At 38.7% G+C, this 26,964-nt stretch overlaps 1 protein-coding gene across 3 annotated transcripts in view; it reads left to right on the top strand.

Annotated features, from left to right (window-relative positions):
• ZNF407 (zinc finger protein 407) overlaps positions 1-26,638 on the top strand; it is a 349,389-nt gene extending 322,751 nt beyond the window's left edge. Inside the window, exon 10 of one of the 3 annotated variants that reach the window (XR_010470399.1) lies at positions 24,067-24,268. Coding sequence is in view for 1 of the 3 variants with exons in the window: in XM_065053014.1 (XP_064909086.1) it covers positions 24,067-25,418 (1,352 nt within the window). In the remaining 2 variants the exon portion in view is untranslated. Of the gene's footprint in view, positions 1-24,066 lie in introns of all 3 variants that reach the window. The other 2 variants (XR_010470400.1, XM_065053014.1) reach the window with 2 other exon arrangements.
• Positions 26,639-26,964: the final 326 nt, after the last annotated feature.

The following is a 26,964-nucleotide window of genomic DNA, read 5'->3' as shown; positions in this document are numbered from 1 at the left end:
GTTTTCCATCAATTGATTCTCCTTGGATACTGTATTTTTAAAGAAAGCAAAGTGATAAGCAATTATTTTCCATGAGAGAAAAAATAAACAACAACAAGGTTTTAAATATTATTATATTTGATGTATAGATTAAGGCTAGTTTTAGAACACTATTATTTCTAGGGCTTTTGGTGGAATTTGATCTGTTAAAATTAAGAGTATATACAAGATCCGTCTAGCAATCATGGACTGCATCACATTTAGAAACTTTCTGGAGTTCACTATCTTTTCATTTTCACATAATCAGCAAAGAATTCATGGTATTTATTGTAAGTGAATAGTAGCAAGCATGCTTCACAGTGTTTTTTGTTGCACACAGAGTATCACCAGTAAAAGTGAGCTCCATGTGAAGCCTAGATATGGATTTTAAAAAAGGGGTTGTTGTTAGTACTGCTGATCCAATTAATTGCTTTGATCTGTTGTTAGGTATTTGTACATAAAAGAACATTTTCATCCAAAAGAAGCTTACTAACCATTTTGTACTGTTCAGACATGACATGGTTTTGTTGTTCTTTTTAATAATACCTGCAGGTTTTAGGCATATAGGTTGCAATTATTTTTATTAGCTGCTGTTCTGTTAACAACATAACCAACATCTGTTTTAATCTAAACATCATCAGACTTATTAATTAGGTACATTTTGGCATCAATTTATCACACATGCTTTGACACTTTTGATACTTGAAGCATAAGCTATTATGTGTAACGAAAAAAAATAAGTATGATTTGGAGTCAATGTTATACATCATCTGTAGGGGACAATTATGTTGGCATGTGGGAGGTTAATGTACACACTCTAGATTCCTTTGCTCGATTTGCTGTTTTCTTCTTCATAACTCTAGGTAAACAGTTTGTGCTGCCATTTAATGCACAGGTTAAGTGTAGTTGCAGGCTATTATACATCATTAGAGTAAGTAATATTCAGCTGTGGAAGAAAGATGGAAGCTTTTCACTTGTAGCCACTTGGACATTTCATTTTTCATCTAGTATGCCAGTGCAAAAATTAGTTGTGGCAGGCCTGATGTAATTTATAGTCTGGTACCCTGAAATTAAGCAATGAATCACACCATTTTGGCTGATTAGAGTTAATGCATTTTTCCCAATGACATATTTTGTAAAACAATGCAGTTTATTCTAAACTTTGCCTTATCAGACCTACTCATTTCTCATGTCAACCTGTGCAATGGATTGTGCCATGTACAGTGCACTCTATCACCAGGTTTCTTTTGGTATTGTACTGTCGTTATCTCCCAGTTTAAAGGGACAGCCTTCCCTTTCTTCCCTAATCTTCTCACTAGAAAACAAGAACTTTCCTTTCCGTACATCCCCCGCCCTCCATTCTCCTACCAGACAATTCAGAAACCAAACACAGAGTAACGCAATTCAATGTAGCTTGATTGAAGGCCCAGGCTGTAATGATCAAGTGAGTAGAGACCATTGGATTGTGCCTCAGGCCTTCGCATTCTGGATCTGGTCAATAACAAATTTATTACTAATCAAATCCAATAAATACGAAACAGCATACATTTCTTTTTATTTGGCACCTAACTGGTCACAGACTAATAATAAAACAGGTGAGTCAGAGGCTGCCTTACAGAAAAATGTGCCCTAGCCAATGTGTACAGCTCCTGTAGCTCCTGTACGTTACAAGCAGACAGTCAGTGGCCAAGAAGCCTTGTTGCCTGTGTCTGATTAGTGGTGGGCATCGTGTCCCACTTGCCTGCAGAATATATTAACAATGCCAGCTCTTGAGTTTGGAGAATTCTGTTAGCTGAGATACTTTGTGATAGGGAGAGGTATCACTGCAGACCAGGATCTATAGGTATTAGTGTCAAGAAGAATAATGTCTTCCTTGCCCTTTCTCCTGGGTTATTGCGTGGGTTATACAAAGACTGGGATGAGTTAATAGAAAACAAAGAAACTAAAGGTGTGTGGGGAGGGGAGCAGAATTGGCAGCGTAACTGAGATGTGAATTTTACTGTTGCCAAAAATAATGTGCGACTGTTCTTTCCCCCCAAAGCACTAACATGCATAAGAGCACATGACATAATCATCGCAGGCATCTTACACCATGTAAAACCGACAGAGACAAACAGTGCATAGCTAATGTAAAGCTGACATTCAGTATCCAGGATTTTTGTGTTTTCAGATATTTTTATGTGTGTGTGCATGAAATTTAGCTAAAACTTCTCGATGCTGCAATTTGTTACGCAGACACATTATGAATTACAAAGTGTGTGCCGAAGGTACGAACTGAATAAAACGACTGGGAATCTTTAACGAAATGAGAAGTGCAGCTTATGTAGTTTGAAAGTCAGGTAGTACAAAAAGTCCCTCTTTCTCAGCTGCCGGAGTCCCTGTATTTTTGAACGGTCTATGGAAAAACCCAGCAACAGTCTCCAACACATGGGAGAAAAAAGCAGCACACCTGCAAGGCTCCAGCCTACCTTGTTCACACCCAAGCTGGGAGAAAATGATTTATTATCTGTCCCTTGAATTTCTCTGAGCGTTCTGTCTAAACTTTAAAAGCAGATTACATTTGCGATTAAACCTTAACAAATGTTGTTTTAACTAGACTGCAATGTGTGTTATTGACAACAAGCTTTTTTTCCCCCTGAAAATCACATTGGTGCTTAGGCATGCAATTTACAAAAATGACAAGGAAGGGTGGTACTTTTCCCAAGGTGAATGTGAGTTGACTGATTAGCTGGTATTTTAACTTAGATTCTTGCAAATTACAGACATAAGAAACCCTGCAATTTATATGTACTTTAGAAGTGAAAGCTTTAATCCCATGATTCATGAAAGTAAAGTGGTAATAATTTAAGTACCATATTTTATTTATCCTTCAGAGTTGTCAGCTGATACCAGAAGTATTCTCACTATTTTTGGGTTGCTGCCTTTGGCCACCTAATTGCTTCTTAGGAAGTAAGAGGGAAATTGCTTATATAACTACATGGATTGTCTTTGGCAACGTCAAGCCAAGGCATCAATCAGTCCATCTGGGTAAAATCACAAGCTGACTCCGATATTGCTAAATATTTATACTGTCAAATACACACAGACATCCAGATGAAAAGAGGCATTCATTAGGAATGCTCCAGCTTGTCAGTTTAAAGATGTAGATTAGAGCAAAACCTCCCACTATGGTACTGAGTGCTCAGGAAAAGTCTATATTTAGCCATTCTGAGCAATAAATATCATCATATTGCCTCATTTAGGTAAATAGAGAATAAATATTGTCAAGATGATCTAGAGATAATGTAAACAGATCCCTGTTCAGAGTCTGTGTTACTAGGGTAAATTCCAGGACATTGGTGTGCTGCTGATGCTTTTTGGTTTAACCCTTTTTCTTAATCGCATTCCCCTCCCCTTTACTGTAACAGTGAGATTTTTTCCTTGCAGATGCAAAGGGAAGGGGGAGGAAATAAAAGATAAGGTGGGGTTTCTTTTTAAACAAAAGGTGATTTCAAATTCTGAGTTATTACATTAATTAGTAGTTTTGCTCTAATATTTTCTTGGCACTGCTAAGGGCTGCTGCTGCTGCTGGAAAAAAGAGATATCTGTAGCAAGGCTGAAGCTCATTCCAGAGTTTAACACAGGAACTGACAAAGCCCATCAGTCAGAAGAACATCACAGCTCTGAGGTTAAGACATGATTTCAAGAGTACGCCCAGTTAAGACTCATAGTGGAATTTCTTTTATAGCACATTTTTTTCTGCGATAAGATGAGGCGTATTGTAAGAATAAGCGATGAAAGATCAGTGCTTCCATGAGAATTAAGTTACTGTCCTACTTCAAAGTGGGTGGCTTGTCCTGAAAAATTAACAGTAAAATTTGTTCACTGCACTACACTACATACACAGAAAAGATAGCAGAAGGATTTTTGGTTTTTTTCACCTTTTGGGGAAGGCCTGTGCTTTCCTCCAAAGAATTTGCACCTTGGAAGTTACATACAAGGAGAGTGGTGACTGACGTCAAAGTTTTAGTTAATTACACTAGATGATTTTTTAGATTAATAATTAACATCTCTCTTTATAACTAAATATCTGTAATTAATCAGCAAATCATAATGTGGAGACTAATTAACTTCAAACTCAAATCTTAACAGAAAATCCATATTACTATCCGGCATCATTAATTACTCTAGCAATCAAAGTTATCCCTCATGGGCTTTGACATAAAGCTTTGTAGGTTTATAAACCAAGCTATTATCACAAAAAAAAAACATTTTGGAAGCGGCTTCAAATAGCATTGTAGATAACTAAAGTATTAGATTGGAAATTTAAACAAGTTTTCGTTTTGCCTGTATTATATTATCAATAATCCACTCACTGAAACTGGGTAAGTAACTAAGTAACTTCTCACCATACGTGTGAGGGCTTTTTGGTTGCGTTTTGGGGTTTTTTCCCTTTTGGAGTTACAGCAGTGATTTCTGTCAAAAGATTAATTTGTCAGTGTCTTTCAAGAATGTGCCACGCTTTCCAGTAGCTTTTGCTCTGGTGCTATACATGCTAGTTAGCTGTTTAGGAAATGAATTAACAGCCATTTATGTCCTGGCGTTATTCACAAGAAAGTAGCCAAAGAAAAAAAAAGCTTGAGCTTTAAAATACAAAGAAATCTTTAGCTGCTGATTAGTCGGTGTTCAATGGAAAAAAAAAGACAAAGTAGGGCTGTTATGCCAAAAAACTCACCCCAAACAAATCTTATTTTAATTAGCATGGACATCACAAATAGAAAGATTTGGCATGTGTTCATTTTAATTTTTAATAAACAGGAAAGCCAATAGTGCCATTGTAGCCCACTGAAATCCCTTAGCTGTTTTTCATTTAGAAAGTTAGGAGTTAAAATTGTGTCTAAAATCCACATTTCAATTATTTTATCACCTAATCTTCCAAGTATGCACATCCGATACTGTTCTTTTGTGTGGCAGCTGTAAAAATCGTAAGCAATTTTTACTGTCAAGAAAACTCTGAATAAATAGAGGCTGTTAACTTAGGCAGATATCTGAGGTTATTTAGTGGCAATCAAGAACTCACAGCACTTCAACTAATGGGTTATGATCAGAAACTGTTCCTAATAGCCAGCTAGACGGATCTGAGTATGAAGATTTCTATAATTTTGTTGTCAGCTTGTGATGTACTCTAGTGCTAATTATTTGGAACAATTATGTTTTCCTAATAACAAAAGAAGAAGCAGTGAATTAAGCAGGCTTACCTTCAGATCTTTAGATAACAGTTTAAATGCACTTGCCATTAAGAAATAACATTTCTTTTTCCTGTATGGAACCCTAATTATTGAAGATGCTTGTCTTTTAAAATCTGCTTCTACTTCTTTTAAGCATGTTCAATGTGTCAGTTTACACTGATGACTTCAGTAACTAGTATTTTCTCAGTCTTAGGTTTATGCCTGTACCTCCCATAGACTGCTTACTTCATTTGGTTATTCAAAAACCGTAATTAGCACAGTAATTAACATGTGGATCCTTCAAAGGAAGGCTGTTAGAATCATGGGACGTCTCTCATCATTCTTACTGATGTATAGATGATAAAAAGACTTAGGTTGAGGTGACAACAGGATTTGTATTACTGCACATTATCTGAGCTGCAGGGAAATTCAGACAGGACCGTGGTCCGTGGAGTCTTTCCTTTTGAAAAAAGTAATTATCCACACTGTTTCTATAATGTAACTAGGTGTTATCCTGCATTTGCAGCTGTCAAATCATTTGCTTTAAAACCATTACTCTATACCTTACGAATACTTGGAAGTTTTGGGGTTTGCACATTATCTTTCAACCAATTGCAGAAGTGGGGTGCAGGAAGTGCAGCAATAAAAACAATTATAGTAATTTATATAAGCATAGCAGATTCCTTCTTGACACTCGATTGCAGAGATGTTTATGGTAATGTGAAGTTGACGCAGTCATAAGATTACGTCCAGAAAGAAAAGGCGCAGTATCGTTTTATTTATTTTCCCCAGAGAAAATATATTTGTTTGTTTGTTTCATATTTCAGGTAAACCGAATCTCTTGTGTTTTCAAGCCATAGAATAATGAATCAGCTGTTGGTATTTGAGTCTCTGTATGGTTCATATAAATGTATTCCAGTATTTCTCCGAGATGTTTACAGCTGATGTCTTCAGCTTCAATATACAATGTTTTAAATTAGTGTATTAAGGAAATTCACATTCTTTCATTCAGCCTTTAACTTTCTGTAAGGAGTCGTCCTCTTTTTCACATTTGCTGACATATGCCAGAAAAATTCAGTATTTTACCCTACAGGCAGCCCATGGGACTGGGATAAAATGGCCTCTATACATAGGGTATGACTTTATTTGCTAAAGAGGTTATTTGAAAAAGCCCTTAGGGTACTGCTGCCCTTTTGTCCCTCAAACTAGTAGGGGGAAAAATATAAAAGGAACTACACAGTAATCCCTTGTAGACAGGTGACCTTAAGCCAATTCCATACTGTAAGGTTTGTTTCCATTTAAACTAAAACCAGACAAAGAAAAAAAGCAAATTGCAGGTTTAAATCTGTTGCAGAAACATTGCAATATTTTTCGGTAAATGAGTATCGGATACAGACAAGTTTTACTGCAAATTCATAAAATTTAGTATTGTTCTATATCATTTAATGTTCTATAGATGATGTGTCCTATATTCTAGCAAAATAACGTTTGAAGACTGATGGAAATAAACAGAGCCCTGTTTATTAAAGGTAACCTGTTCAGGATTTTACTTCCCTCGCTAGTGTTTAAATCCTGCAAGTGCAGCCACACATAATTAAGCAAAAGCACATCGACCTTCTGATACCAATAGCAGTATTAATATATTAAAAATTAGTCAGCATCAGGACCCACTGGAAAAAAACAGCAAGCACACTTGTCCTTTGAAGTTCTCTTCTTCTATCCTTCTTAGAGTTGACTGTTGACTGAAGTTAACAGAGCTGAAGTCAAACTAGATCAGAGTTACCACAGGGTCGCGGTACCACTGTAGGTGCACCGTTTCGTGATGGTGTGTTTGGTATTTGAACGTGTGTTCATCTGCCATAGTTTTACAACAAAAGCCACCGTATTATTCTTTATATGATGCAATCAGCTGTTGTTAAATAAGTACCATCCCAATTAGATACTGCTTTTCAACAGGCAGTCTTCAAAATACTGTTATGAATTATGAACAGCAGCTCTGAACCCACTTCAGGATAGTCTCTAATAAGTCACAGGTGTGACATCACTGAGCACTGTAATTAATGGGTGTTATGCCACCTCCCTTGACTTATGAGTTTTTCAAAAGCTTTTAATTACTTTTGAGTTTAAGCCATTCTGGCAGAACTTTGAAGGCGCTCGGGTGGCAGCCTATTCTGAATGAAGCTGTTCTAGCGACATTTGGAGGAAAAAAAAAGAGCCACTCTGGTGGCTGACGGAAAATGTTTCATCCGTTCTTCACGCCTGGTCGTCTAGAGGGAAGTTAAAGGAAACAGCTTCTGTCGACTGCTGCAGGCACTGAGTTACTGTGTTCCCTCTCTGCATCTGGGGAGGAGCTGTAAAAATTGTCGTCAAATCCACATGTTGTATAAAATAAAAGAGAGAAAAACATCTGAAAAGCCAAGAATGGCTTGAAGGGTTATCGTGATGTCACCAACCTGACTTTAGGTATAGAAAAGCCGTTGTTTCGCACCTGAGTGCAGACTTCATGTCACAGATAAATAGAAAAAAATGTCATCATTTATCAACAATCAAGTTATAAATGATCACCAGCTAATCAGCATTTAAAACAGTATTCTTAATTTCAGTGCCAAAATCTAACAGCACAAGAAGAATTTCACCCCTTGTACACACACACAGCAGAATGCACATATCATAATATTAGGCTAACTCAGGTGTAAAGCTTTGTTCTCTAAACAGCTGAAGCTTCATATCATTGTTTATATACACAAAACACACATATTTCTCCATATGTTGGCACCATATTGGTGTTATCACCACAGCACTCCCTCCTCTTCAGATGAACTTTTGTTATAACATTTATTTTTGTGAGGCAAATAAAACATTGTAAATGTAAACCAATTATTTAACCAAATTACTTTGATCATGGGAAACTGACAATTAGTGTTACAGCTTCTCAGCAGTGAGATCCACACAATAGAGCAGCCTGGGATATTCTGTACTGCAGGGTATGTCGATGTAGTGCATTTATTTTGTGTAGCAAGCTGTGAAAGACGAGGAGAGGAGTGCAGGAGAAGAGTGAAGTCCATCTTGATGAACTATTACTCTATCTCTGTGCTTTGTGTCTTAAGTTGCTTAGTTTTCCTAATTGATTGTTCATATATTGGGACAGCTCTTCACAGAAACCTTGATGACTGATGTCAAGACTTAAAGCATATACACGTGGGTAGGAGCTTATCAATGAATGTGTTAGAGACTTGCCAAATTACCATTTGTAGTTTTGATTTCTAGGAAATGTTGATGACGAACAGGTTAGTTCAGTTACCTATAATGATTACCCACTTCAATAGTTCTACCTTTTGCAGGTGGATTGGGGGGAAGTATTAAAATTATGTGCACTGGTACACCCACATGATTTGGGTTTATTCTCAAAGCCTGAATGCATCAGCCCTTCCACAAAATAGCTGTGAGTTAGGAGAGCATTCTGGGGATTGTCATGCAAATGAGGCCACCAAACATACCACTTTGCTTCAAAATTGCTCTGCAGTGACAAGTAGCTTTTAAAACTGGAGCAGGGTTTTCCAAGCTAAGTGGGCAACCCGATATATCCTTTGAGATCCACTTTCTAAAATAAGTGCCTATATACAAAGTCCTAATTCCACATCTGAGTGCTCAGATTGGCACTTACTACCTACCTGTACATCTCATTCTAATGCAGATTGAGGTGGTCCTTTCTGCTTGAGTATTGTGTTTCTCCTACATTCATACAGTGGAGAAAAAGAAAAACAAAAAAGCCCCCAAAAAACAGAATATGCATGTAGCACTGAGAAGCCGAGTTTGTTCTGGTATTCAGCACCTCTTAAAGCAAAGGTTTTGTGGTACATCACTTCAACCAGTACAAATTTTAATTAATGCTACAGCAACTTCTCAGCAGCACTCAAGAACTTAGCCAATAGGTCATGAGGGAAAAACAAGTCCTCACCTGCCTCGTGGCTCACAGAAATTATCCGTAATCAGAAGCTATTTTGGTCTCATTTCAGGACCAGTTTCACAATTGATAAGAAAGCGTGACAGACATTTGTCTTTCTTTGTAACAAAATGAATCTGTCTCAAATACTTCTGTTGACTGTGCTCATGAAAAAGGGTGTGGGAAGAACAAGAGAGTTAAATGCAGTGACTATCCCAGGCGAGTCGGGACTTAGGTGGCTTTTAACCAGCATCTTAATGCCAGTTGGAAGCCAGGATGTATCTTAGAGCGCTGGCATTAAATGATGAAGTATGAGCAGAATCCGGATTATTTTTTTTTTAGTCCAAAATTGTATTAGTCACACTGAGAATCAGTTGGAATTTTGTCAATGTCCTGCACACGGCCCGAATTTTACTCATAACCTTTGACCGGTATTGTTCCCTGTGCTGTGCACTGGAAGTAACAAACCTGTAGGTAGAAATTACAGGGCTGTCATAGGAATGGGAGTTCTCGATCTGCTGGCCAGGTAAGGATTTATAAAAGCTGAATGGAGGCAGTGGGTACTGCATTGCTGAAATGTTAGAACAGCCAGGCCTCTCAAATTCCCCACGGCCCAGTGTCAGCTGCGTTGTCAGTGTAGTGTTGCATGTTGCCTCATAGAAATGCCTGGCAGTCTTTTAAATACGGGTTTGAGTATCTACTCCAAGACATTCGCATTCAAAAATGTAGTTTGTAAGGACTTCATAGCTAGTTAGATCTGTTCACTTGTGCGTCTCTGCCCTCAGAATTAGGAGCTTTCCTGGGATGACTAGTTGAATTTATGGAGAGGGTTGCTTTCTAAAGCTGGGCTTTCTGGTGTTCACTGCACATTGAGATGATACCTGAACTCCATGAACCAAATTCCCCTCAGACCATCCCAGTATATAAATCTTCAAATGTTGGTGTAGATGGGTTAAAAAAAAAAAAAAAAAATAAAAAAGAGAGAGAAACAAAATGATTTTGAGAAAGAGCTATTGCAATTGCCCTTCATTTTTTCTGTTGTGTGTTAGCTACATTATCTCCCAACCTCTTTTGGAGCTATTATTTTAGTAGAACTTGGTGTTACATTTCCTTTTATTACAAGTGCTATTTATACACAAATTGGAGCAGATCATGATGCAGCAAAGAACTTTTTACACTACATAGCTTGTGCAGCAAAATAGTGCATTATCAGCAATACATGCCTTAGTGAGGAATGTTTTGCTGTTTTAAATCTCATCCTTATGAGAAGAATGTAGTATCTATATACAAAGATTTTACTTAAAACTTTTGAGCTAAACTGTTTTAATCTAACTGAGAATGAGAACTTATTCATGATAATTAGACAAGGGAGGATTAATGCAAGACCCACACTATATAAACTGTTTAGATGCAATTCCATATCAGCTAGAACATGGCTGCATTTATTTTTGCTGGCTCGCTCTAAGTCAATCCCAGAAATAGCTGGCAATCCCTTGCCCTGCTGCACTGAACCCCCTTGTCTCCAAACATGATGCAAAGTGAAGGTGATTGAAGTTTCATGAAAATGAAGCATGTGGTGTGGCAGAGCCATCTGTGCCAGCTTTATAAGACAAAAGTGCCCAATTTTATCATCATTGCCTTTTGTTCTGCACAATGCGACTCATGCGCTGGTTTTATGAAGCTGGTAGAGTCTGTAAACCTCGATTTATCTGACTGCTTCCCCTCTCCTGTGCTGGCTGTTCTCAGTCACACTACCAGCTTCCCTGCCCCCACACCTTCCCCTCCTTCCCCGGCCCTTCTCCCCAAACAAATCCGAATTAGAACCTCCTAGCAATTTTCCAAGGTTCTGGGTTCAAAGACTAAACTAATTTGGTTTTGAATTGCAGATCAAACATAAACTGCAAAGAAGCATTTAATCAGTTAGGAGAAGCAAGGCGGTATGGCTTGTTTAAGTCCCAGAATCCATAAACCTGTAATGATTTTATTATATTGGTGTCAGTTTTCATTATTTTCATGAATGGGTATTCCCTGCTTAATGCACAATATTTGCATCTGATGAACCAACGAGTTTAAACATGGTTTGTTTTAATGCTTTGTGAATTTGCATTCAAATTCATCAGGAGTAATTCTATTTGAAATCACACAGGGCTAAACACAGTGGTTGCAGATCCATTCGAATTGAGATGCCAGAGTCAACCCATTAATCTACAAATATACAATATAATTTTTGTATGGTGGGTGGGCTTTTGTTCTGTTGTTTTTTTTCGTGACGAGGCAGATGGGATACCAAGTGCGTGTGTGGGAAGGGAAGTGTTGAGGAAGGTTGTGATAAATTGACCAAGGGAGGCTGTATCTTTGTTGTGGAAACTGGCCTGTGAAAGGAACATCTGAAAGGCCAGAGACCATGGTCTGAGCGTGTCTGTCACTGCCACTTGAGGCAGTTGCACGAGGAGAAAGGAAGACTCTGAGATAAGCAGGTTTCCTAATGTTTAGGATGATAGGCGTTGTCATCAGCACCTTCCCTTCAGTCTGCAGAGTATCAAAGTTCACCCAAAGCACCGAGTGGTGCTAGAGCCTGCATTAGTATTTTAAGTCCTCTTGCTAAAAGCACCACTAGCTTTTCTGTGATGTCATGTTAAAAAAATGAATTAATAAATGCAGAAATTTCACCTCCAACAGGAGCAGGGTCATTTTGGAATAGGTGGAAGGGGCTATATTGTAGCAAACAGTGCTTCATTTCTTGACAGCTGCAGAAGGAATCTGTACTTCTTGCAGTGCTTAGAGAATGGTTTTAATTTCTGTGTTCTTAATTAGACTGAATTGTCTGAAATTAAGATGTTTGCTTAAGCTGATAGTTACCAGATTTGAAAGTGTATGTATAATTGTCTGAGAGTGTAAAAACGCGTGTGTATTGGAGAGGACTACTTTGTGATAAGAAAGATGTATCAACGACTTTTTTTCCATACTACGTATGTTTCTTAAATGTAATAGTCAAGTTTTTGATAAAACTTGTTTTAAAAACTACAAAGCACATAGTTATCCATAATGTACTTTAGCCTGTTAAAAGGGATGTCTTTATTCATTTATTTGAATAGGCGACAATTCAAAATGGAATTCAGCAGATGCTTTTGAACGTGTTTCATACAGTCATTTTGCATAGTTAGGATCAGTTATTTCAGTCTGAGAGAGACTTATTTGGCTGAGGGCAAAAGTGATTTTTAGCTAACTCTGTGACTGCCTTCCTCTGAGGACAAGCAGTGTTGATTTGACCCTTATAAAGCAGAAATTAAAGAGTATAAGTCCCTGTTTTAAATATGTCATAGACTGGGGCTAACTAAGGGTCCAATTTAGAGAAGCATTTAAGCCTATGCTTAGCATTAGCTCTATGCTTAATTCCCAAAAGTCTGACTACAGGCCACTTCTTATGCACTTGCAAGAATCATGATGATCAGGAAGTCTACCATCTGACATCTGTGAAATGAGCTGGTAGACTTGGTCTTTTTCATAATGAACCAGTTTCCATCTCATAAAATTCTGTAATTGCAGATGGTATCAGTGGACACCTATGACAACCTCAGCCGAGACTGCAGCCCGGCATTCCTCATTATAGGATACATGGACACTGAACTCCTCTCTGCTCATGAGCATGGGGTTGATTCATTGACAGGGCATTATCAGGGAAATTGCAATGATGTGACTAGTGCTTCACCGTGGGTAAATGGAGTACCTCAACTCTTGGAGTTGACAATAGGCTCTTCTAAGAAATGATAATGCTGTGATTAAGACATAAAGCGGGGACTCAGTACACCTGGGAATTCTATCGTGACCCTGGCAACACACTTTTTGTTGTTTTTCACTTGTCTGCCTGAAAAGTTAGAATAATGATGGTGTTACTTAGTGATAAATATGTTAATAATTGTGAGCAAATCAAGAGATACAGTTGTAGAGGCACATGTTTAGATAAATGCCATTAGATTTTAAATGTGTTCTCTTCAGTTTGCTTTTGCAAGTGCTTGTGCCTAGTGCTGGTAGAAAGCAGGCCAATCTTCCTACCTAGTTCTCATTGAGGAAATTAGCTTTAGGCACACAGACCTTGAAATCTTGTATAAAATTCACTCTATTGTGAAAGAGACCCTAAAAAATACACATGGAAGAAAAAAATACATTAATTTTGGACTTCTTTCAGTTTGTTCTTTTAGATACTGATACAATTTTTGTTCTGTGTCTGTTTTAATATGTGTATTGTCTTGTTTATTAAGAAAATAATATCATTCAAGTAGCTTTAGAGTCTTTTGGTTTCAGTAGAAGCATGTGAATGGTGAACCTCAACAGGTTTTGGAGCACCAGAGCAGGTACTGAAAGGTGTAGCTATGAAATCTCCAAGTAAGCCCTACCTGGGGCTCATCGCTGCTTTTTCAGTCTGTGATGGGCACGGGCTGCTCAGAAGCTCTTGAATCTGCACATCGTCAAAATGACAAACCACAACGAGTCCTCCTGCACAGCTTGTCTGTTATGTGACTGAACTTAGGAAACTGTTAGTTCACTAAAATACGGCAGCTGGAAAATAGTGAGAGGTATTAAAGGAAAAAAAAAAGTAGCTGAAATAAGAACCCTTTAACATAAGTGTCAGCAGGAGCTGTTAGTTTCTCAGTGTTTTTGAAAAATCAGGTCTTCCAGGTATCTAGCTCCAGGCTTCTGTTTTATTTTGGTTTTGGTGGGGGTGTTATCTGGTCTCTGTCTTGTCACATATCACAAGCTTTACCACTTTCACAAAAAGGATCATACCTTCCTCTGAAATTTCGTCTGCTGCACCGAAAACCATGAATTTCCAGCAATAGTAATAATACTTGGGGTCCACTTATGTTACCACTCACGATGCTATAGCACGTCCTGTGTAACAGCAGAATAAGAAATGCATTCACTGCACTGTGCATCATGCTACAGACAAGTATACTAGGAGCCATGGAGTTTTTAAAGCACTTGGCGTCATTTAATTAACATGCTTTTAAGCATTATTTGGCTTCAGTTGTAGACAGATACATATAATAAATCTTTGAATAAGTGCTATCAGAGGTATTAGCTAAGTGGCATTTAAAATATATTAGAAAAATGTGATCACTGATAAGTTTTAAAATATTCCCTCTTTTTCTAGTCTAAATTGGGTCTTGGGAAGGAAAAAGTAAGAATAGCTAATGAAATGACCTGACACAGTGGCAGGGTTTGTTTACTATTTGAATGGGTTGCGTGCTTCAAATGATTGACAGTCATTGCAAATTCTTTGGCTTTTTAAGACTTAAGGCACCATGGTCTTGGGTGAACTTTAGCTCAGAACGGAGTTGTTTACAAAAGATAACTAAGTAGTTGCTGCAGAATCACGTGGATGTTTCACTGAACTGTTCTGGAATACTATGGGTTTGCAGTACAAATTGTGATGACCTGGGTTAAATCATATTCTGAATACTCTGCAGTCAATTTATTCCAACTGGGATCTTTGTCACCCTGGCACCTGGAAGCGGACGAGGTAGCTGGATTGGCTTTCCATTGCTCACCATGTCCAAATGTCTTCCCGCAGTAGGGCAGGAATGTTCTAGTGTTTCAGCAAAATCAGATTATGCTGAATCAAAAGGGACAAAAATTTTCCTCCCTTTTCAGCATTTGCAGAATATGTAGCCAGAATACGTGCACTTAATTCTTCGATATTTCCATGCAAGTCACCCTTCTAATAGTTCTTGTTTCACTGTTCTGAATATTCCGTAGTCAAGATCTCTCCCCTAGAGAGGTCAAGACATAATTCAATTGTATCTGTACAAGAAAAATGCACAGCAGACGTGTCTTTGAATGTGCAATTAAAAATTGCTTTGGCCCATTTTCTTTTCCTGTCTTACATTTTCAGAAACTCACATGTAATTTGATTAACTCTGTCATTCTTTAAATTTCTTCAGCATTACAGTTCTCAAGGGACTTGTGTATCAATGAATGTCAGTTTTGCATACTTACTACCTCCACAAGTGCTAGTATGCAGTTGCACAAGTTGAATCTTGCATTGTTACTTGTGTATTTACTTATTTTACATCCTGTTTTTCTTTGTAGCAATGTTAACACTTCCTCCTAATTTAGTATTAACTCCATATGCCATCTAAAAGCTGTTGATTTCTACCTCTAGCTAACCAACAATTTGGGGTAGTTTTGTCGACATCGTGGCATGAAAATTATTCAGGTCTTGGAAGTGCAAATTTGCAGTGGAAGCAAGTCGAGTAAGGGGCTTCTGAGCACGGAGGCAGAGCTGTGCTGCTGCCGTTCACTTTGCCCATCCCGTGCAGCCCTGGCACTCACACCAGCCCAGCAATTCCTGCATTGATAGTGCTCAGTGATGGCTCAGAAAGCAACACCTTTGGTGTCTTCTGTCTTGTTTTATCTACGTACAGCCTAGTGCCTTCCAACGCTGGAAGTGGAAGACAGCTCATTTAAGTACTACCCTGTCAGTAGCACTGAAAATATGTTTCTCTCAGGAGAAGGGTCAGTTCTGTGAACAGCTCTTTCTTTGAAGATGTGCTGGAAACATGCCGCTTCCATCCTTCACCAGAGGTGAATCATGAAAAGAAGACTTTGTCACAAACTCGACCCTTGGAAGTAGTATAAAGGAGTTACCCGTCTCTCCAGCCTCTACTTCCCATCCCACCTCCCAGAACCAGCGTGTATTCCACTTCATGCTTCCTAAGTCATCATAGAGTCACTGCTAAACCTGTGACGCTCTGAGCTGAAAAATCAGCATCTTTTTGCAGCTATCACAATTTTAGGCATTATAAGCCTTGATGCCATCAGGGCCTTGGGAGGAGTGAGGGGCTGGCAGAGGGGAAATCCTCAGCATTGCACCTGGACCACCCATCACCAGCCCTACTCCCTGCTTCTCAATAGCTGGATCCCTTACATGAGACCAACTTTTGAGGTGAGCAATCTGATGTCAGAAGATCAAGAACCACATTCGTAATTAATTTACCTCTGTCTCAATGCCATGTACCAGTTTGAGGACAGCTGTGCTGGTGGTTGATCCTGTGTTGTGGTTACATGTGTAAGGCTGAAGTGTCTAATCAGTTGTTTTCTTCAAAACACAGAGTGGCATGACCTGCAGCTTTCACAGTAAATGATCATAGGGCTCCTTTCCAGCTGTACATCTATTGCAAAAATATATAAATATTATTAGCCACTGGCATTATGTTTGGTGCTATAAAAGCAAATAAATAGATCTTTCTTCACTGAAAACGTGTGCAACTCAAACCCATAAAATCCCCTTCCCTTGTTTTCTTCTGAAACTGGTTGTAACGCCCTCTTTTTCTCAATGTACCAGCCTCTGCCATTTGACCAGATGTATGTCACTCCTCCAGGTTTCTTTCTGATATTCTCAAGCAGGTGAGGGACAAAAAGGAAAATATCAGCTGTATGTCAGTGTCCAGATAAAAAGGTACAAAACTAAGCTATGAAGCCCACCCTTTTTAGCAAAATTACCTGATCTCATATTGGCCCAGCATAGCTCCTTATTCCTGACAGTTTATTACTTCTAATCATATGAATCAGGGCTCATTCCAGTATGATTTGGATGAAGTCTGCAAAGAGAATGCACTCATCTCCTCCGATGCTTTGGATATCGGTATAGAACATTTTTTCTGATAAGACGTTGCATTAATTGCTTTACTTATTAGACGAGTATTAGCTCTTGATATAAGCCATCCCATAGACTCCTGACACCTTGCATGCTGAGAAGTCTTGTCCTTGAAGTTGCTGTAGTGCACAGTGATCAGAACTTACCGCTGATGTTTTGTTAGCATTTACTAGCGATGTCTTGGCAGCGGGGTGACCTCTAGTATCGTCTCTAAACATTTTCAATTTACAGACTCAAGAATTTCTGCTGTCTTCGCCTCTCATTCTTTTGAAGAGGTCAGCCCTTTATGAATTTGCCACAAGAAAGAAGTTCAAAATGCCCTGTATACTTCAACAGCTTAATAGGAATATACCCACAATGAACACACAACATACGATTCATTTTAATATTTATAGAAGAAATTCACATTGTTTTAAGTGTACACAAGCAGCTGCTGTCATTTGGCTATGAGCAGATGTTAGACCTCCGAAAGCTTTGCTGATAATTAAAATACTAACAGTTAGTGTTTTACCCCAGCTGCAGGTTCTGTTTACTGTAAATTTGATTTTAATGGTGCCTCTGTGCAGTTCTTGAATAGAGGTTTGTTTTCTACTATACATACAAAGGTGTCTACAATGAAGACAAATGGTTATTTCCTGTAATTTACTCTGGAAATATATGAATATACACTGTAACATAGCTGGATTTATAAATGAAATACAGATATGACTATGACATTGAAATGGTAGTTTCTGTTATCTTAACGAAAAAAAGGAACCAGCTAAACTTACCATTTCTAGTTCTTCCCAAGCATCCCCCCTAAAAACTGCTGTGCTTTTCAAATGGGTTGAGACGTGCCCTCCAGCAAAGAACAGGTGCTCCTTTTTACTGAATGGGTGCATAAATCAGAATAAATAAATACAGGAAATCACGATACTTGTATTTGATAGGTATGCAGAAGAATATAATTTCTGCTTGATCATTTAATAACATGATGGTTTATTTTAGGTATCCCTTACAAGTGTCTGTTCTCTTTAGTGTGTATATGTACATCAAATGTTAGGGGAGGCAGGCCGCTTTCAGAATTGTTAATCCCAAGGGCCTGATTATGCAAACACGATGCATAATGCAAGCTACCATGTTTAGTCCTTTTGAGACTATTGAAGCTAACTATGGCAGTAAGCAGTGCTCTTGATAATAACTGTTTATAAGACCAGGATCTAAATGTATCTGTTATTGAAAAACAAAAACTCTTGCTGAGATAATAATGACAAAAAGGGGTTTTTGCTTTTTTTTACAAAACGGTCACTATCTGGGACTAGACCTGTTTCAGAAATCCAGAATATTTTCCTTATGAGCAGAGCTTGTGGTTTGGGTTGTTGGGGTTTCTTTCCCCTGATTTTCTCATATTAGCTTTCATATTATTTTTTGTATTATCTTTTGTGTTCTGTCTGCCTGGGAAACAGAAATCTCTGGTTTGACCAAGCACGACCGGTACCTCTTGAAACCAGGATTCTGATTTAGCAGTGCTAAAAATGCACTTTCCAGTTGCACTGCGGGAGGTAAACCAGAAAAAGTCCGTCCGTGCAGCATCAATGTCAGATGTTCCCAAACCGAGGGCCAGAGCAGCCTTTGAAGCTGGACTGCCAAGAGATGTCCAGGCCGGCTACCCTCACCTCCAGCTGCTAAATTGCGCTGGAAGAGCTGGCTAAAATACCCCAAATACACTCCTAATGCTGCTTGTCCATAGAGGTAATTGCTGTATAAGCCACAGTGAGGTTTTTGCTCACGTGTCGGAGCTGAGAAGACAAGCCTGCGTGGTGGCGAGCGGGTAAAAAGGAAAAGTAGTCTACAACAAAACTGGTCACTGTGCAGGTTATGCAGTTGTAAGATCTGCACCTTAACACTGGTACGTGTTTGCCGTGATCAGTGGGAGTTTCAGTATGTATATTTTTTATTTGCATAGCTTCTGTAACACTCAGCTCTATAGGGTTCATTTTTGACCTTGAGCGCAGGAAAAGAGAAACTGAAATTTTTCACAGAGAAGGCCTTTTCCCAAAGGTTAATTGGACACTGGAGAGAAACTAGACCAAACCAAACAAACTGCCTAAACACCCTAACTCAGCTCAGCTATTTATTTTGGTGGTTGTTTTTTCCTTTGTTTCTTTTTCTTGCTGTTGTCATAGTCTTCTAAGGTGTGGGAGGTAAAAATAACAAGCAGGAAATTTCAATCTGTTTTTCGAAAAAGAATTACGAAAATATTTCCTTTTACATTTTAAGGAAGCTAAAAGGACATCTGCTGCTTTGTTTAAGGTACCTGAAATGTTGAAACTTCATCCTTTATTCAAGCGATTCTTAGAAGACCTTGAAGTTTCTAAACATGATTGAGTGGTTAAGGACAAAGCTAGAAGCTAAGGATGCTTTCAGTTTCAGCATTGAAACGTGATGTTACTGGATTTTTAAGTATAAAACGAACCGTGAACATTATTTGGGAATTGTTTTTGTTGTTTAAATTATCTTTTACAGTACTAATATACTGAAAGTAAAAACCCTTGCTGCATCGGTATCTCTTGAGATTTACATGCCTTGTGTCAATGGTGGATTTTTTGGCGTCTCTTAGGGAGAGACTGGTTAAGTCCCTTATAGCTATACTTATTTGTACTGCTTTATAAATATTTGCTCCCTTTGTGGACATAATAGTTCTGACAGAGCCATTTTGGCTTGCTGATTTATTTGAGTTCTTGGTGTGACCCATCCTATTTTCTTTCCTTCAGCAAAAGACATGAATGAGTCTTCACAAGCTCTTAGTAGCTTAACGGGCTGATTTAGAAAATGCTGGCCCGTGTATTGCTTGTACATAAAAACCTTACAAATGAGAAAGAAGAGTTTTTACTATGGTAAGGCAACGGAGATCTGAAAAATATGGCTTATTGTCATGGTTTCCAAAATCAAGGAAATCCCAAAGTTAAGACATTATGCCACAGTTCTTACACTGCACTCAATTAATTAGAAATCAGTACAAAAATAAGGAAAAAGAAAAAACAAATGACAACAACAAAAAGAACAGAAACTGTGAGCCTGATGAAGGCCTGAATTATTCCTTATGAATCTGAACGGTTAACTTACCAGACCATTCAAAATATTGTACCGCTCTGTAGAAAATACCTTCTAAAATACTACAAATCAGTTGCTCATCCAAGTGATGCCCAATATAAGTTGAATTTTCTGTATCTTTTAAATTCCTTGAAGGTTGTATTTAATTTGGGGAAAATATGTTTCTTTGCATTTGCATTCTTTAATATTCATTGCATTTTACTAGATACCAAATGTTTGTACGTGTCAATAAATAACACAGCTGATCAGCAAAGTCTGAAAAATTAAGTGTTGCTGAATAGGGCGCTATAAATCAGGCCTCTTAGAACTTTTGCGGAAAAGGAAAAATGGCTGGTTGAAGCTTGCTGCGTAAATGCAGATCATTTCCGCCGTCGTAATAGCTTCTTTCATTGATGACTTACTGCTTTGTCCTAAAGGTGCTCCTGGTGAAGGATGTCCTCGGCCCGGCCTGCCCTGCACTGCCGCTTGCTCCAACTTTTGAGGGAGGGTTGGAATTCTAAAGAGGCTGCTGGCTGAGAGCAAAGTGCTGCTTTACATATAATATTAGCCCAGACCTTCCTGACGCATTACGCATTTCTTTCTGAGACAAGTCTCCTTAATGCCGTCTTTATCTGCTACACGATGCATGAAATCTACTTTCTGTTTTAGAACTGCGGCTGACCCCCGACCCCGCGAGTGGTGCCACAATGTGACCTTTCTATTGTCATCAGCTTTCATTCTCCTGAAAATTCTATGAATTTTTATTACAAGTTTTTTTAAACCAGGCTGAGGCTTCAACAAATTACTTGACACAGATGAGATGAAGTTGTTGAAGTAGTGTTAGATAAGTTTTACAGCCAGCATGTGTGCTGCTGAACAGTACAAAGCCAGTGTCCTACAATGTCATACACCAGTAACTGCTGAGCCTACTATTGGATAAATACATCATTTTATGGAACATTGATTGTTCTATAAACCCAATGGAGTATTATGCTCTATGATCAAACCATTTAGATTGTGTGTAGAGCACAGAAAATGCCATATTCAGGATGGTACTAAAAGTGCCATTTGTGTATTTTATGGATGTCATTACGGGGGAAACTTCTCTCTGTAGGCCCTGTTTACTGCAAAATTTTTTAGTCTGTAATGACATTTTTCATTCACAACGTATGCCTTCAAGAGAGGGGGCCCTTGTTTTATTTGTTTCATTCGAGTTTACTGCACAAATCCTGTACATTTTAATTAAATGTAAGCTTAACAAAAGAATAAGGTATTTATTCCGTGGGGAACAAATGATGACAGTAACAAAAGAATAAAACAGACACACAAAAGAAAGTCAGGTATTGAGGAAAAGAGAGGGAAAAAGGTACTAAGCCTTATTTGTAGTTTCCCAGAAGCACATTAAACATCAAAGCATTTCTTTAGCCCTATTTCAGGAGTTTGTGGTCTCTGAGAATTAAAATAACCTGCGAATATGGATTTAATGTCTAAAAAATCCTGACATTTTCAAATAAAAAACTAACAGTCGCTCAGGACTCCAACTGATAAATAATGGCTCTGCTGAAATGACAGACTTCTTGGAAAGAAACCAATTCTGTGATCATTGCACCCCTAGATATGAAACACCTCTTTACAAGTTGTCTGAATACGAGCTCTCGTACCATTATATTTTGTCATTTTAATGCCTATTTGTGTATCTTTTTAATTTGCAGTGACACACAATCAGCAACAAGTCCACTTTTCCTGATATTAATGTGGGCTTGTATTGCGGCTTATGTTTGCCATGTCAGCCAACACTTACCCCTTCTCTTTACCCGTTCTTAAGAGGGGGCAGGAGGCAGCCTGGATTTAGTAGGACAACATGATTTGTTACTACATACAGTCCAATAATGTGACATGTTCCTTAAATACTTAAAAATTCCTACAAATGTTGCATTGGATAGCAGTGCTCCATTATAGAAATGCACTGTTCCAAAGTCGAAATAGCAGCTAAGCCTCAAAATATGTTGTTTTCTAAATATCCTCCCTACTTGGCTTTTCACTGTTAAAACAAAAGAAAAGCAGTAAAATCTGCAATTCATATTTACCAAGAAAAAAATCACTAAAATTGAAATTGATGTTCCCAGTAAATTCTTGGTCGTAGTCCAGTTAAAATTTAAAGTTACAGTAGATTCACATTAGTTTAAATGACACTTGAACTTCTACACAGCTCAACATTAATTCATTATAGTTGAAATGGAAGAATCTTCAGTGGGTGAATCTTTTACAATCTGATTGAGGCTGTTACATTTTATAGGAGCCATTTTTCAAAGCAGTACTGACAGCACTCGAAGTTATTAAATTGCTGAATCAAAAGATGGACCTGCAATCGCATTTATGAACTGTGATGGAATAGCTGGGGTTGCGCTGAGCTGAGGTTAAGATGTTGGTGTAGTTAAGCTTCATCACACCCCTTAGTGACAGCAGTATTTACCCATGTAGTTTACTTTAATGGTCAGGAAGTGGCTTAACTCACCTCTGGATTCAAATAGATTAAGTAAGCAGTCAGAATGGCATAATTACCAGTGCTGCGAGGGATTCGCCGGGTAGCTCTTCACCCAGGAGACTTCCCATTCAATTGCACAGCAAAGCCTGGACTTGCAGAGATTCACGGGTACCGTGTTCTCTTCAGGAGCTGAAAACAGGATGAATTTCCTTTTGCTTTCCCTTCCCCAGACCGGAGCGTCTCCTCAATGCAGCGATGCTGTGTCCCGTACATAAATTACCATGATCTTAGTGGAAAGATGTCACGATTTTGCTGTGCGTCTATGAAAATTATGATCGGAGAGTTATTTTGATTTTGAAATCTGGTGGAAAACGCATGATTTGTAGAGTTATTTTGATTTTGTGCCACGTCACTGCCAGGCTCCTCTTTTATCATGTCAACAAAGCGAGATTCCTGTGAGAATTAATTACTTCTACTCTCTTATAAAATGTGGAGGAGCTAAGATAATTGTCATTTTATGTTGATTTCCTCTTCCTATTTTTCTGCTCTTTGGGGGGTCTTGTGAATGTCAGTGCCTACAGAGAGCACAGGAAAAGTGGGGATAAGATCCAGTTGTACCACAGTAAGCTTCCTTCTCGCTTATGCCTGACAAAATGTACTTCAACTGCATGTGCCAGGTTTATCGCGCAGCATCACTTGGAAACACTCTGACGGTTTAAATTGTTTTCTTTTCCAAAGGTAACCTGCCATGCAAACTAAGATGGAGAAAGTTGTATAACATCAGTTTAGGCTTGTGAAGGTGATTTGCAGCCTTTCAGCTTAACAAAATGACTTCTTGTGCTTCGCAGTACAGTTCTCCACCAGAAGCTTGGTAACGGGAAAAAAAGATAGATAGGTAGAGAGAGAGAGAGAGAGGGATATAGATGGATGATGGATGGATAGATAGACAGACGACAAAAAGAGCCCAGTATTTTAAGTTTTGTTGTTATCTTGGAATATTAGCTTGATATGCACCTTAGCATATCAAGTTGCTAGGAGCTGCAAGATGCCAAGTACTCAATCTCAGAGTGACACAGCTCCTAAGTGTGAACTTACCTTTAAGCAAATGAATATCCTGCTTAAGGTAAGAGTGTTTTTTCCAGGTAACTAGGCTGGTGGCTGAGTCAGTCAGGTGTGCTGGAGAAGGTGCTGGGTGGGAAATGAAGAGGGAGACAATGGCATCAAAATGACAGCACGGCAATTACCTCGCCAACAAAAGCTGGGTATTAAGAAGATCAGCCACGGGTTTTCACACCCAGATATGTTTAATGTAACATACGATCCTAAAATTCATTACTGAAGTACTGAAATATCACCGATAGGATCTTCAATAAAAGATGTGTTAATGGCTTTTAACTGTATACTGTATTTATCTGGGGGTTTTTTTATACAACGTATTTTATAAAACACATTTAAATTGTTAATAGGCTGCAGAATTCTTAAACTCAGCAATTATTTCAACCTGTAAATATGTTATTTGGAAAACATGCAAATTGTTTTTGTTCGCTTGCTCATTTTATCTGTTTTCTGCCAGTGGAATCTAAAAATTGTCAAATAATTTTTTTTCCATTTAAGCTACAATTTGTCAAAGTAATGAAAAGGTATTTGCCATGGCACCACGTTAACAGCATCTTTTATCTTGCAGGCATTGTGTCCAAGTCCTATGAGTGCCGACTGAAGGGGCAAGGAGCCACCTTCGTGGAAACGACGAGTCCGTTTACTGCAGCAGCACTGGGAGAGGTTTCTCCAGTTAAAGAGAAGGTCTTTCGGGGCAGTAGAAGACAGCCACAGTCACCTGAAGAAATTCAGCAAGTTATTATCATTCAAGGATACGATGGCGACTTTGCAATCGATGCCTCTGTGGAAGAAACAGCAGCGGCTACCCTTCAGACCCTGGCAATGGCTGGTCAGATGGCCAGGGTGGTCCACATTACGGAAGATGGGCAGGTCATAGCTACAAATCAGAACGGCTCCCACATGAGCAGTGTGGTCCCAGGGCAGATACTCACTGAGCAGCTAGCAGATGGTGCCACGCAGGTGGTGGTGGTTGAAGGAACGGGAGCTGATATGGAGGAGGCCGTTCGAATAGACACTGTTCCTGACTCCAGTAGCGCTGTACTGCAGCAGATAATGCGACAAGAAGTCTTAGATGCTTCTGAAGCTACAGTCCATCCTCCAGACTCCTCCTCGGCATTAGATGCCCTGCTTTGCGCTGTAACAGAGCTGGGTGAAGTGGAAAACAAATCCGGACCCCTTGACAGATGCAGGTCTAGTCACAAAGATTTCTTGCAAATGCCAAACCCAGAGATGCCCAGCATTCCCAGTGATGCAGAGGGACAAGAAATACAAATGTTCCATGAAGTTCAAGAGACTCAGGAAGATACCAAAACTATGGAAGTAGTGACGCGGGTCATGCACCCATCGGCTATAATTGCATCTCAGGAGACAGCTCAGGCTGCATTCAAGAAAATGGTCCAAGGAGTATTACAATTTGCTGTGTGTGATACGGCTGCAGCCGACCAGCTGATGAAAGAAGGTGTCACTCAGGTCATTGTAAATGAGGAAGGGACTGTGCATATGGTGGCTAGAGAAGGCTCTCAGATAATCATGCAGGAAGCTGGTAGCCACACGCTCAGCGTCCAGAGCGAACACATGGATTTAGTGGAGTCGGATGGGGAAATATCACAGATTATAGTCGCAGAAGAAATAGCTCAAGCCATGGTACAGGGTTCTGACAGCGACTTCTCTGAAGGTGCAACCCACTACATCGTCACAGAATTGCCACCAGACATGCAGGATGAACCTGGTGTCTACTCGCACGCTGTGATAGAGACAGCCGAGTCTCCAGAGATTTTGCAGGCTGGTACTGCTATGAAAGCAGAATCTGCATCCCCTGATAGAGCAGAAGAACAGTTAACAAGCATGGTCATTTATACAGAGGGTGGCTCACAAGTAATTAAGGGCCAGAGAGATGATAATGAAGTACAAGAAGCATGAAGAGCTTCATCTCCTAAGCTCGATGCAGGGCAAAGCTGGAAGCTACCAGATCCATGGAGGTGCTGGATTCCTGGGATGTTTTCTGTAAAACCTTCTCAATACGATGTCCTCCTGGCCAGGTAGAAAATACCCTGTGGGAGGCGAAGGTCAGCTGTGAGGAAGAGCTCACTGAAAAGGATAGTACAATCTTGTTATAATAGCTCTAAGAATTATTATATGGGAATATTATAAAACAAGCATATCAGGCCACAAAAGATGATAAAAAGCCCCCCAAAGGTGTGGGTATTGTTCTGTTCACTGCTTGTTTGCTCATTTTTTTGTTTTTTTTTTTAAACGTGATTTTGTCTCAGATTAATACCCTGCCTTCTGTCATTTTTGTCTAACAATTACAGGAGTAAAATAATTCCACTTATGTGTACCTTTTGTGAACAGATAAATAAGCATAAAATACAAAACCCACAGTAACAAGGTGAACAGGTAAGCTTACATACTCTAAACAGTGTCCTTCTTTATTTTAAAGAAGAACAGGTGACATTTTGCCTTCTAGAACCTTACATTAAAGTATCACTGGATAAAAGTATGTTAACAAAATAACTATCTTTTGCATCTAAAATAAAATTTTTCATAGTAGCCTACTCTTTCATGGTATCACATAGGACTTTCTCTAAAGAAGAGCTCAAAAAAGTGACACTTCAGAAAATTCTTGATTATACATATTCAGGAAGAAGAACTTGATGCCTATAACTTCCACTTAATTTTAGATGAGAGTCCTACATAAGGAATTTACATTTTTTGAAAAAAAACATATTGTCACTGTCAGTGTTTTGCTTTTCTTATAAATAGTGCTTCATATAAATACCATTTTGCAGTTCATTTTGTGAGCGACTTCTGAAATGTTATGGGGGTTTTTAAAGAAGATTCCGACATTGACATTAACAAGTAGAAAAAAAAAAGGTGACCTTGTATTTCTTGCTTAGTCCAGAATGTCAGTTATTTACTTGTGGATATACTGCAATTGTTCAATGCAAGTTCATGTTGAGAAGATTTGTTTCATAATACAACTGCTTTTGTTTCTTTAAAAAAAAATGTAAAATATAAACTGGCAAGGTTGGGGATTATTTTTTTTTGTCTTTCAAATAAAATGTTAGCATTAAAATGAAGCATCATGATTTTTAATATTAAGCAATAAACAGAACTGGCATTCAGCAGGAGCAAACGAATGCTATCTGTTATGTCTGCATTTTCTCTTTTCTTTTCTCCAGCTCACTAGATAGATAAAGATAAAAGAATCTAATTTCTGAAGTGTGCCTCATGCATGCTTAATATAATTGTGCAAGTGTTTAGGGTATAAGCCATGCTGACTCTAGAGATAACTGGGTTTCCTATCATGTTTAATATCTGAAAATTATCAACTGTAAGAAAGTTGGGGCGAGGTAAAACAATAGTTCCTTCCTGAAGCAACTGTTTAAAAGTGTATTTTCTGATAGAGCTGCTTAGAAAAGGTGCTTCATTCTGGGGCTGTAAGATCCTGCTGTCTTTTCATCTC

Source organism: Columba livia, chromosome 2, assembly GCF_036013475.1.
Source record: "Columba livia isolate bColLiv1 breed racing homer chromosome 2, bColLiv1.pat.W.v2, whole genome shotgun sequence".
NCBI lineage: Eukaryota > Metazoa > Chordata > Aves > Columbiformes > Columbidae > Columba > Columba livia.
Note: the sequence above shows the minus strand (reverse complement) of the source record. Positions and strands in the feature narration are given on the sequence as shown.